This window comes from Cnephaeus nilssonii (genome assembly GCF_951640355.1).
Source record: "Cnephaeus nilssonii genome assembly, chromosome: 17".
NCBI lineage: Eukaryota > Metazoa > Chordata > Mammalia > Chiroptera > Vespertilionidae > Cnephaeus > Cnephaeus nilssonii.
Genome location: NC_137088.1, coordinates 48,938,207 through 48,951,334, shown reverse-complemented (window position 1 = coordinate 48,951,334; position 13,128 = coordinate 48,938,207). Strand labels below are relative to the sequence as shown.

Below are 13,128 nucleotides of genomic sequence, written 5' to 3'. Positions count from 1 at the left end.
AAGTACTTGCGAAAGGTTTTAGATTTAAGATGGTTTGAAACCTTCCTGCTCAAATTTTGACAGGACAAAAAAAAAGTGGGAGGAGGGGCAGTCCTGAGCCATATGCCCATAAAGCCCCCGACCATCTTACAATACACCTGCTTTGGCCACCTGAGGTCTCTAGTTCTGTGCACAAAGGGCTCCCCAGCCAGCTTTGTGTGAGTCCCGCAGCTTGGAAATGGATTCGATGAAGAACAGTGTTCAAAGCCCCGGGAACAAATGTTCAATAGATGATTAATAGATAGGTAGGTAGGTAGATAGATAGATAGATAGAACTTAGTTATTTATAAAGAATAAAATCTGTACCCAATCCAGTGAAGGCTTTTCAATAAGCAAGTCAGATCCCAATACAAAACTGAAGTATTCTATGTGTTTCTTTCTTGGTAGTGAAAAAGTGTGATAATTACCACAAACTCAGCAAAAAAAAATCCCCCCTAAAGAATTTGTTAGTTTTTAGGTGAGTTTATTCTCTAAACCCCGTTAGAGTGCCCTGGAAACACCGTCTGCGTATTTCGGTACAGTAACCACGGCTGCATGGCTGGAGCATGGGCAATGTGGCCAGTCTCAGCTGAGATACACTGTAAGATCCATATCTGATTCAAAGACAGTACAACCGAAGAATAAGAAATGTCTCCAGCTTGGCGGGCATGGCTCAGGGGCTGAGCATAGACCTATGAAGCAGGAGTCAGGATTTGATTCCCAGTCAGGGCACCTGCCTGGCTTAAGGCTCAATCCCCAGTAGGGGGGGGGGGGTGCAGGAGGCAGCCAATTCATGATTCTCTCTCATCATTGATGTTTCTCTCTCTTCCTCTCCTCTCTGAAATCAATAAAAAAATATATTTTTAAAAAAAGAAATGTCTTGGTAATAACTTTTTAGATTGATTACATATTGACATACTAACATTTAGTGTATTAGGGTAAAAATAGATCATTAAAATTAATTAAATTTAAATTGATTTTATAATAATTATTATATACTACTAGAGGCCTGGTGCACGAAATTCGTGCATGGGGCGGGGGGATGTCCCTCAGCCCAGCCTGCACCCTCTCCAATCTGGGACCCCTCGAGGGATGTCCAACTGCCTGTTTAGGCCCAATCCCGGGACATCCCTCTCACAATTCAGGACTGCTGGCTCCCAAATGCTCGCCTACCCACCTGCCTGATTGCCCCTAACAGCTTCTGCCTGCCAGCCTGATCACCCCCTAACCACTCCCCTGCCAGCCTGACCGACACCTAACTGTTCCCCTGTCGGCCCGATTGCCCCTAACTGCCCTCCCCTTCAGGCCTGGTCGCCCCCAACTGCCCTCCTCTGCCGGCCTGGTCACCTCTAATGGCCCTCCCCTGCAGGCCTGATTGCCTCCAACTGCCCTCCCTTGCAGGCATGATTGCCCCCAACTGCCCTCCCCTGCTGGCCTGATCACCCAAAACTGCCCTCCCCTGGTGGCCATCTTGTGTCCACACGGGGGCAGCCATCTTGTGTCCACATGGGGGTGGCCATCTTGTGTGTTGGAGTGATGGTCAATTTGCATATTACCTCTTTATTATATAGGATAAATTGTATAAAATAAATTATTCAAGTCAAATAGAATGACTTGTTTCTTTTCACATCTTTTAATGTGGCTACCAAAAATTTAAAATGACCACGTATGGCTCACATTAGACTTGCTATCAGACAGTGTTCTCTGTGTCATTAACAACAGGCTGCAGTGCTCAGTCCCAACAAGTGTGCCGCATTTTCCACGGATGTTGTAGTAAAATACAGAAATGTTTAAAAAAGTTTAAAAATGTCTAAAAAATGTTAAAAAGGTTTAAAAATGTTTGAGTTAACTTTCTTGAAACTTAAAGTGTGATATTAAGGACACATTCCCATCTGCCCTGAAGCATGTGTACCCCCCATTGGTAAGGATTTGAACTTTGATTACTGACTCAGAGTGACTTGCTAAGGTAACCATTTGTGTGAGTGATGTACTCTCCCTAGATAACCACATGCAGCCCCTTGCCCTGTTTGAGATTAACATGTGTGCATTGACGTAATTCATTGATAGCCACCTGAACTGCTGCGGGTACGAAACAGGCTTTAAAAATGGGTCCTGGCCAGCCAACAGTGCTCGCCTGTGGAGACAGCCACAAAGGCACGTCCTTGTGTCAGTCCCACAAGCAACGCTGCTCCACACTCCTCTCTCTGCCAGATGACAGAAGAACGGCTAATACTCCAGATCGAGAGGCGACTGAGCTCTCGGGTGAGGAATGCCGGACCCCTGCATCCGGACCAGACTAGCCCAGCTGCCGGACCCCAGAGGACAGCACCACCGGGATCCCGTTAAGCCTGCACCCACAGAATCAGGAACTTGTGTGAGTGATAAAGTGCTGTGTGATTTGCGACTGCATATGTTTCATGTGGTGTAATTCCTCTGGCAGTTAGTTGAATCATTTTGCATATGCTTAAAACTGAAATTAAAGCTTCGGGTCTTTTCGATCCTAGGCCTGCCCTTGGTCCTGATTGCTTAGAGTAGCCTCTTCGCTAGCAACTACTTGAATGTCCCAACACCTGCACGGTTAAAGTTTATCAAAAGGGACGCCTTAGATAAACACCCCAGATCCTTTCCTGGGATCTACTTGGGACAATAGATATCTCTAGGTCAAGAGCCAGAGCATCTTCTGTTCCCTGCCCTCGCCTCTCTCTGCGTTTTACTGCTGGTTCAACCATCTCTGAACAACTGCAGCTCTTTAATGTTTTTTTTTCTTTCCCGCTATACAATAGTCTACAGTTAGGCTTCCAACAAAATTATTTCCGCTACATCAGTGATTCGAAAAGCAACTTAAACCCAGGACAAGAAAAGCAACGAAATCACCTATCAAATAAAAAGCAACCTGGTTCAGGTTTTGGAGACACTGGAGCCTAGGTCCCGTGGGACTTAGCAGCCACCTCAGCCAAACTAATCACCTTCCCAGAACACCTCTCTCATCAGGCTGGTGAGAAAATTAGTGCGGTAACATCTGGCACGTTCCTGACACAGGTAATGCTTATCACCTGGTGTCCACAGTATTATCCGTACAGTCACACCACCAGCACTGCTCCAACACCATCCCTGTACCCCTTTGGTTGTCTGAGGGCTCCCTGTTTCTCTATTGAGAATATCTCGAATTTAACCGGTTTTCATTTTAGAGAATGTATGTCATCTGCTTTTTCTGCAGTTCTCAGTACGGATCAGTTATCCGCACACACGTGTCAGTGACACACCAACAAACAGCCTGAGCCAAGTTCACACCTAAGGATGGTGGTGTGTGCAGAGGACCCTCTGACCTCACAGAGATGCACCCCACCAGGGGCCAGGGCTGCTTTGAACTCACAGACCAGTTCTTCAGCTTTGCACAGTCAGGCACGAACTTCTCCGGCCTCGCACTCCAAAAGACGGGGCCTCCTCACGTGTTCTTAACTGACATAGGACAGACCCATAAAATATCAGCCAGATGGAAATTAAATATCTCACGAGTAAAGGGTGAAACATTCTGCTCTAAAATGGAATCATTATTTCAATAAAGCCATTAAGCAAATTTCAACCAATTCCTTTGCCACTTGATGGAAATCACTGCGGAGGTAAACATGATCGACTGCCCCACAGGATAACACACCACAAAACCAGGGGACAACCTCCCCCACTTCCGGGAGGGCCAGAGCCAGGAAACCAGACTCCGCCGTGAGCGCCATGGACCCAGGCCTCTGCATGGACAAAGCAATGCTTCAAAGAACATGTGAAATAAATCCCAGGACTTTAAGGAAAGGGCAAGGCAGGGCCAAAGAAAATGTGTGATATTGCAAAATCTATTTTTAATACAAAGTGCTCAGCCTCCCTTTTATGACAGCTCTCTCTACTGACAAAGCAACGTGGTATCCAATTCACAGACACTGGACAACTTTCCTGTGAACAAGACAAGCAGGTGCTATAATTTTCAAGATAATGAAAACCCAAATCATCATCCGTGTCCCCTGAAAACATTTACTTGAACAGGACTCCATGTCTTGCAAGGAGTATGGACTAAGGGAGGAGAGAAGAAAGTTATAAGCCTCATTTCCAAACTGGTATCACTAACTTCTATGAAAATAGGAGAGGGGGCGTGGCCAAATACGTTTGGAAACACTCTGAGTTAGACCAAGATAAACTGAATCCTTCCATGGAGGATTCTTCAAAGCTTTTTTATAATATGTACAAAATAAATCTCCAAGAAGGCACTTAACAAGTCTAAATTTATCTCCTGCAAAACAGAAGAGATACATAAGAAGTGCTGGACAAACTGAACATTCAGTCCCTGCTCTAGAAGCTGAGGCCACAGAAACAAGGGACCGTTGTGGGAGCTCAGTCTCTGGCAGATCTACCTGCCATGCTTGCATCAGTGTAGCCAGGGGGACGCTGTGTGACACCCTAGCGTGTGTCACAAGTGCGTGAGCTCACCTGGGAGAAGGAAGGCAGATGTAGGTCACTGAGACACAACCTGGAAATCCAGTGCAAGATTATCCTCTAATCAAAATGTAACAGAAGCAGAACCAAGATCCATTTCACAAAACACAAGACACATCATTAGTGTGATCTGGGCAGGAAGGTAGGAGCTGGGGGGAAGGAAGAATACAGGAGCAGGTCAAGGAAGCATACCAAGGCTGTGGTTACTGAAGACAACCGCAGCCGCAAACGGATGCCACAACGGAAAGCACAGCAAAGGCCCGCCTCAGACTAGCGACTTCTCGCCTCTGAACAAACCTGGACACGCCTCACCTACCAGGCAGACAAGTAATTTAACGTGCTGGTGTCATGGTTGCAACTAACCCGGGCTCTTTAGGACATATATCGGTGGTGCCGTGCTAGGGAAACAGTTTATAAAACACAGGTCCACAAACCCTTTATCAGCAATTATGAATCTCAAAAGCTTCTAATACCGAAGGTGTTGTTATTTATTATTTTGGTGCAAAAAGTAATCCGGGGGTAAAACCTGATGTGAAGAGATATGAAGCTATTTCGAATATTGATATTTCCTACTTAGTGTAAACATTCACCTGCATGTTGCAGAAATATTAATGTATTCAAGGGGTATAATCCCAGACCCTACTATGTGTCCTCTGTAATATACAGGGTATATGCACATAAAACCTTTCTAGAAAAGAGATTCTGAAGTCTAAAACATCTGGCCTCAAGGCTCTCAGCGAAGGGACTGCAGACTTGTGCCAGATGGTAATGTGTACTTGGTATGTTATTAGGAAAAAAGTCGTTGCCTCTATTCACTTACTGCGATGCTCTAAACAGAGCTGAAATGAACCAGCTGTGAGTTTCACTGGAAAGGGCACACACAATCAATTTGGATCATTTAAGCTTATTGAAGACTTCAACTCATAAAGCACCAATAAGTCTAAATCAACAACTCCTGTGATCTCTTATTGTAATAAACAAGATTTTAATTACCTCAGACAACAAGCATGCAATGAACCTGCACTTTAATGGAGCTCTCAGAGGCTTTACCTGGAGATTTCTCTTTGCATTAACTCCAACTTGAGCTATTAGTGGAAACACCACATGATTCAATCCCTATTAGTGTCACATGAACATTTATTTAAGTTACCAAGCACAGGACAGGGAATGAGTATGGGGTAGGGAGAAGACTTAGGACAGCCTAGAAGGCACACTCGATAACGGTGATGAGACAGGTAACACCAAGCCAAGCAAGAACGAGAACCGGACACTCGGACCTCACTGTTTTAACCCCTGGCTTATCCTGAGCCTTCTGACTTCAGGATCCAGAATGACATCTTCAATGGCTCTTTTATCATGTAAACGAATACATCCACAGTTCCTGGGATTATGGGGTGGACGGTTTTTGGGGGGACCATTATTATCCTGCCCACCAAAACCTGCCACTGATTTTTATTCCTTAAATTTGTCAAGCATTAACTTGCCTTTGCTTATTCTTGTTCGACAGGCAGGCTCCAATTCATCTCTTCTGAGTCAAAATCGTTCAGTAAAAATCTTTTATCTTAATAAACATCTGCCTCCACAGAGGTCTTCCAGCTTGTGACAAATGTCCCTCGTTCAGAGATCACTACTGATATTACACAGCTACTTACACTACTGCTTGTTCAGTTTCTGTGTCATGACTAGACTGTAAATACCTTAAGGGTAGGGACTCAGTCCTTCAGGTTTACCTTTGTAACCCAACCCAGCAGCTTCAGAACAAAAGGCACTTAGGGGAAAATTGCTGCAGGGCAAGGAATAAAGCTGAATAAGAGGAGGTGGGGACATCTGAGAATCCAAACTAGGTCTAGTCTCCTAGGTATGGCTGGTAATCTAATTCCTAATTTCTTTTCTAGCATTAATTGAGTTGTAAAGAATGTCGGCTATTGAAGGGCTTAGATTTCATTTTTACAAGGACATTATTTTTCTATTAGACTGGACATTTTTAAGTGTAGGAACTACAAGAACAAGTCTAGGATTTCAGCCAGGAAAATGTGGAGAGGTCTAATTTCTGGATGTGTACAAAGTTGTGGATGACCTCAAAGAATTCCTGGGAAGCAGCAAAACCTACAAAATTGGGTTTGTTGCAATTTACCCTCGGGGAGCAGATCCAGATTCTTGTGGGGCAGATGCTTCAAATTCCACCTGCAGAGCAAAGGCAGGGCAGCTGCTGAAAACCGAACCCTGACTATCTGGGAGGAATGGAGAGGAACCTGGCCCAGCGGTGCGTGTCCCCACAAAACAAGCACATTTCCTCCCGCAAAACCACGAGAGGATGGGACGCTTCTCAAGCTGGGAGTCCTCATGATTCAATTGTACTTAAAACAATGCCACACACATAAAGGAAGGTTCGATTCCACTGAACGCAAAGCTTCCTATGCCCCAGACTCACAACTGCGACATTGGGGTAGGATAATTCTTTGTGTGGGGGCTGTCCTATGAACTGAAATTTTTAGCCGCGTCCCTGGCCATTACCCAGTAAATGTGAGTACCTTACCATTGCCCACAGTAGTGACAACTCTGTTAGGAACAATGCTGTATTCTGCCAATCCCAGTGCAACCCTCAACAATGACTCTTCTCTGACACCACACACAAGACAAATAAATAATGTCCCCAAAGCTGATAAATTACTACTTGATACATTACAATTTTTCACACTTTTATTTTAATTCCATTAAAAATGTAGTTATATGGAGAGAAACAAATCAAGTCTGAGATGTTCAAAGAGTGGGAACATCTCAGGGAAAGCTGGTATTAATAAAGAGCTCAAAAAAAGCAATCTATATATATAAAAGCCTAAGTGACCAGCGGACCAGCCTACTGACCAGTAGCTATGATGCACACTGACCACCAGGGAGCAGATGCTCAACACAGGAGCTGCCAAGCAACAGCAACTTTGCAGAGTGCCCTCTCGCACTCAGGGACCCCTCAAGGATTGTGGGACTGCCGGTTTTGGCCCAATCCCCGCAGGCCAGGGCGAATGACCCCACCTGCAGGAGGGACCCCGCTCACTCTGCAGACGCCCTGTGAGCCCCGGCGTTGCCCCCGGTGCGGCCGGCTGGGGAGAGACTTGCAGAAGTTGGCTCCAGGGCGTGTCCGGCCCACCTCACCCAGTCCCTCCCTGCCAGCCACCTTCTACTTAATTTACTTTCAATGTGCAAGAATCCGTGCACCAGGCCTCTAGTATAACATAAAATATTACAGACATGTTTTGGGCAAAAGTGAGCTATTTTTCTTTGCATATTTTAAAGTTAAATTTGATCACATTACCTTTGATCTCTGAAATTCAAGATCCTCTAAGTATATCCACTAAGTAATTTAACATGTTTATCATATTTATAAAGCAAACTATGAACTAGATGGGACTGGATGAGAAACCCAATTAATACCGGCAGCCTGAGCATCTGACATTACTTGAAAGACATAAATTGAAACAACTTGGTCAAACAGTAAGTCTGGGCGTTGCAGCTTCCATTGCTAATTAATTTTGAACTTCATGGCACTCTTTGAGCAAAAGAAAACCAAAATATTCATTTAAAGTAATGTTTCCTAAAGAACATGCATCTAGTCTATGCATTTTTCCAGAAGCAAATTCGATGAGAGGACAGGCCCGTCTTGGCATGAGTGGATGTGATTAAGGAAAAGGAAGAAGTTGTAGTTGCCAGCTCCAGAGTTCTTCCTTTCCACAGCAGATGCCAAAATAAGTTTTCAAACTTTTCAGCACAAGTCTCTCGTCTGGAACAACATTAACTGAACAAATCGCAACCCGATTCTAAGATAAAGAAGCTTTGGAGCAAACCTGGTTGGGTACAAACTATCCCTTCCACTCAAACTACCCATGGGAAATGTTCAGCGGGAGCAGAAGAGAAAACCCAAACTGAAAAATATGATGCAATCTTGTTTCTAGGAATCAAGCTTTCCACTCAGAAATAAAGCTAAGACTTCTAAGAAATGATTCACTCAATTTAAAGGGGAGAGGAGAGCCCATTAAGCAGAAACCCTACTCATGAGAATTATAATTAGTGTGAGTAGGACAAGAAGACCCACAGACAGATGCATCCTACTACTGGAAAATGTTGATAGTGAGAATTTCTCAGCTAAACAAGAAAAAATATGAAGCATTCACAGAAGTAGCTATATCTGCTTTCTCCAGGAATCATGGATAAGAAACAAACACACACACACACACACACACACACACACACACACACGCACACGCACACGCACACACACACACACACACACAGGTGTCTATAAAGAAATAATACAGATTTTCTCATCTTGTAGGGATTTTCACCTCAGGTTAAGGATATTTAAAGGGCTTGAGGAGCTAAGGTGAGTGATGAAATCCTACAAATTATATGCAAATCTGTGTGTACACACGTGTATTTTCTCTATGGAGGGAGGGGTCTCAAGCATTCATCAGATTATCAAAGTAGGTCACGACTTAAGAGAAGTTACAAAACACTAAGAGCTATCCCATGTTTGCGTCCCGCCACAGGCTTGGATGCACAGCCGTTCAGCTCTTCCACAAACCTGTAGAGCTTACTGCACGGGGAACCAAACGACCCACAAACATGTTTGTCCCAACACAAGACTATCATCCTGACCATTATTAAAAGCAAAAATAAGGTTAGCAACGGGCAGGTGTTCTGTCTCCCTCCAACACGAAAAAAGGTTTGGAGACTTGCTCTTTCCCCTCCCAAACTTCACCAAAAAGACACACATGACCCACTGCACCCAGACGTTTTTCCTGCCTAGCAGCAGGGATCTTTCAGAAAACTGACACGGGGAGGCAAAATGTCACCATCGATCCCAGCAGAGTTAACCGGCAGTCAGGCCACCAACGGCCACAGCCTTGTTTTAACAGCTGATGGGAGCAAGCAAACCTTCAAACAGCTTCCCTACTGAGAGAAGCTTCTGAGACTGTTCTTCACAGAGCAACCAGCTTTTCTATATTCCAAAGGGCAAACAGGGAGTCATCTGAGTTTCCTACAAAATTGCACCTTTAGAAAGCAGGGTTTCAGCTCAGCGGTTGGGCATCGACCCAGGGACCAGGAGATCACTGGTTCGATTCCCAGGCAGGACACATGCCTGGGTTGCAGGCACCATACCCACTAGAGGGTGTGCAGGAGGCAGCCAACAGATAATTCTCTCTCATCATCGATGTTTCTGTCTCTCCCTCACCCTTCCTTTCCCTCTAAAAAATCAATAAAAACATATATGTTTAAAAAGCAGGGTTTCTGAAATGGACAGGGAAAAGACTGTGTCAGATGAAACAAATGCTTGCAAATCATCGCCCATCCCTGAATCTACTCAATCCAGATGTCCGTGACGTCTACATGCATCTCTGGTTAGACAGGGTGGGAAACGTGAGGATGGAGAGTCACCTGTCATGCGTACATGAAGGAGTTCCACAGACAAAGGGAGAGACAGTACACGTTTGGTTTGCAAAGTGACTGGGAGTAAAGACACAGCATCTCACTAATGGAAAGACTCCAGGCACAGACAGCTGCCCTTCGCCACCTGGAGTTTCCCGTTCTCTCACCTCCACAGGGAAGCGCCTGCCATTGATGCTGTGCTCCGAGCCCGCAGAGCCATTGCTGTGGCCCCAGTGAAACTCCACCTTCTCCGCTTTGAATCTGCCTGGCAGGCCAGCGCCGCTGATGAAATAGTCGTCTTTCAGAAGGATGGCAACTGTAGAAAATGAAAGGGGAGAGAAACAAAGTGAGTTTCCAAAGCAAATTCAATAGGTTTCTTCTGTTGCTTCAAATAAAGTTTATGATTACCTTTCCTCGTGTACCTGTTTAAAAAACAACAACAAAAAACAAGCCATCTGAATAAATTAGCACATTGTAGCTGCAGACTGCTCTCAAGCACCAGTTGACTCTAAATCATGGAAATTCCCAGGGAATGGTCTCAAAATGTCTTATCCATTTAACAGATGGAAAATTTGAGACAATGACAGAGTAAGTCACTCTGAATCAGCGTCTCCTAAAACTGATTGATGATCAAAATGATCTGGAGAGTGAGATTCAAGATCTGGAATGAGATGGGAAATATATCTGATAAGCTGAAGGTGAGAGGCACATTTCTTTAATCAGAAAGAGGCAAGATATCAGAAAAAAAATTATTACGGCAACAACAGTGAAAAGGGAGCGGGGTTAGGTAAAGCATTCATTGCATTTGATAACTGTGCTCAGAAAAGTATAGCGCAAACTACTCATTAAGTCACTGAAATCATTGCAGATTAGGGTTACTTTACTGTTTCTATTCATTCCAAGTATAAGAAAATTCCCTTCGCCCATCTAGAAGAACACATATGAATGTCCATGTCCACAGGGAGCCACAATCAACTCAAACCCGGAAAACTCTTCCTTGAAACATGGGAAAGAGAATTCAAAACCAAACAACTTGGACTTACACTAACAAAAAAATTATGTTTTCCACAAGGAATGTGATATCCAAATGCATAAAAAAACAGGTTTTATTTTATAAGTGATACATCTCCCCCTTTCTTGATTTCTAAGGTGAATTCATTCATTCATTCATTCATTCATTCATTCAAACACTTACTGGCTGCTAATTAAATGTAAGATGCCAACCAATAGTGAATGGTTTATGATCAAAGGCCAAGCCTGCTGAAGCCCAGGAGACGCTCTCATAGCCTCACGGTCCCCTCTTCCTAAAAGAGTCCCAGTTCCGCCCTAGCTGGTTTGGTCTGTGGACTGAAGGGTCCCAGGTTAGATTCCGGCCAAGGGCACATGCCTAGGTTTTGGGCTTGATCCCCAGTAGGAGGCATGCAGGAGGCAGCCAATCAATGATTCCCTCTCATCATTGATGTTTCTATCTCTCTATCCCTCTCCCTTCCTCTCTAAAGACCAATCCTGCATGAAAATTAGGTCTTCATGAAAGATAGAAACTAGACTAGGAACCTATTTCTGAAACAATGCAATTATTTTCAGCACTTCTCCATATAAAGGAAGCATTAAATGCAAGTGCAGGAACCCTGCTCATATAAACCCCTTTTTTATGGCATTTCAAAAGGCAGTATTTCTCGAACTTCTGAAAAATATACAATGACTGTTCAGTTAGTGGGATTGCAAATTAAAGAATAAAATGCAAGTGTTTCTTATGCTGATTTAACACACCAAGGGACTGCTCCCCCTTTAGGGCACGCTACACGAGCTTTAGAACAAGAGCTGGAAAACTGTTCCTGTAAAGGGTGGGATGGGAAATATTTAAGGCTTTCTGGGCTCTATGGTTCCTGTTGCAACTACTCAACCTCATCTTTGTAGCCAAACATACTACATAAGTGAATGGGTCAGGATATGCTGAATAAAACTTTATTTATCCACACTGCAATTTGGATATATTTTCATGTGTCATGAAATATTATCATCCTTTTGATTGTTTTTTCAACCACTAAAAAAAGTGCAGAAACAAAAACGGGGGGGGGGGGTGTCACTTGGTGATCTCTAAAATACAATATGATATTTTAGAAACTAAAATATAATATTAAACTAGTCATACACCTTTAGTTTCAAAGCCAAAATGCATAGGAATTAGCTCAGCAGTGTCTTCAATACCACTGATTACTCTCAGTCTGCTATAAATCCTATAGATCATATTTTACATCCGAAGGACGAAGGTAAAGCATTTTGAGTGCATCTGTTACAATACACCCAGGGACACGCAGCATCTTATTAATATTTGATTTTACCTAAATCATTTATGTCTCTGTCAGGGGTCATTTTACTTGTTTTATATGAATAATTAAAGCATAATTAGGAAACCGTACAATCTGAAACATTAATCTCATTTTTCATTTCACAGTACTTCTCACTGGAGCACACGGCATGCTACATGCACACACCCCGCTCGGAAAGTGGCTAATATTTTTGTTCACAGATGAAACTGGGAACAGAGAACTTCCCAGCTGCTGTGGAACAACTTCCTGATGACCACTGATGACAGGGCTCTGTTTCCACACCAAATGCACCAAAGGCAGTCACCTCAGAGCACAGGGGTACTGGGCACCATGAGCTCAGGGGATGGACAGGCCTGGGCTGGAGTCCAATCCTGTCACGTAAGTGGTGTGACCTTGGGGAGCTGCCCCAGTCCTCTGGGCCTCGGCTTCCGAGACTGTCCAAACAGTGCCTCTCTGGCAATCAGACCTGGAGGAAATCCCGCCGAGAAATCCCACGCGGGAAGCATGTAGCACAGTGACAGACACTCAGCGTGCACACACTCCATGGCGGTGACTGTCAAGCTCATTTCTCGAAATGTGGACGAGCTCAAGCCCAGCAGGGCATGACCACACAGGAATCCGCTCCATGTTCAGGGAGCGAAATGGTAAAGCCATACGGTGAGCAGTGTGCCGGGCCGGGGCACACCGGGGAGGAGGGGCCCACACTCTGGGAGGAGATCTTAAGTGCTGAGGAGATGTTCTGAGATCAGTAAAACCCAGAGGAAAGTGGTTTTCCTTTTCTTTATTACTCCTATCCAAGAGTCACATCAAGGAAAATAACATCCTAATGTGGTGCTAATATGTCCTCCTCACTCACCTGATGCTCACTCATTTCCACCTT

The 13,128-nt window shown here is 44.3% G+C and overlaps 1 protein-coding gene across 4 annotated transcripts in view; it reads right to left on the bottom strand.

Annotated features, from left to right (window-relative positions):
• Positions 1-13,128, bottom strand: part of PTPRG (protein tyrosine phosphatase receptor type G) — a 665,484-nt gene that overhangs the window by 253,856 nt on the left and 398,500 nt on the right. For all 4 annotated transcript variants that reach the window (XM_079794570.1, XM_079794568.1, XM_079794567.1 and 1 more), the window contains exon 4: positions 10,086-10,234. In XM_079794570.1, coding sequence (XP_079650696.1) covers positions 10,086-10,234 — 149 coding nt within the window. The remainder of the gene's footprint in view (positions 1-10,085; positions 10,235-13,128) is intronic.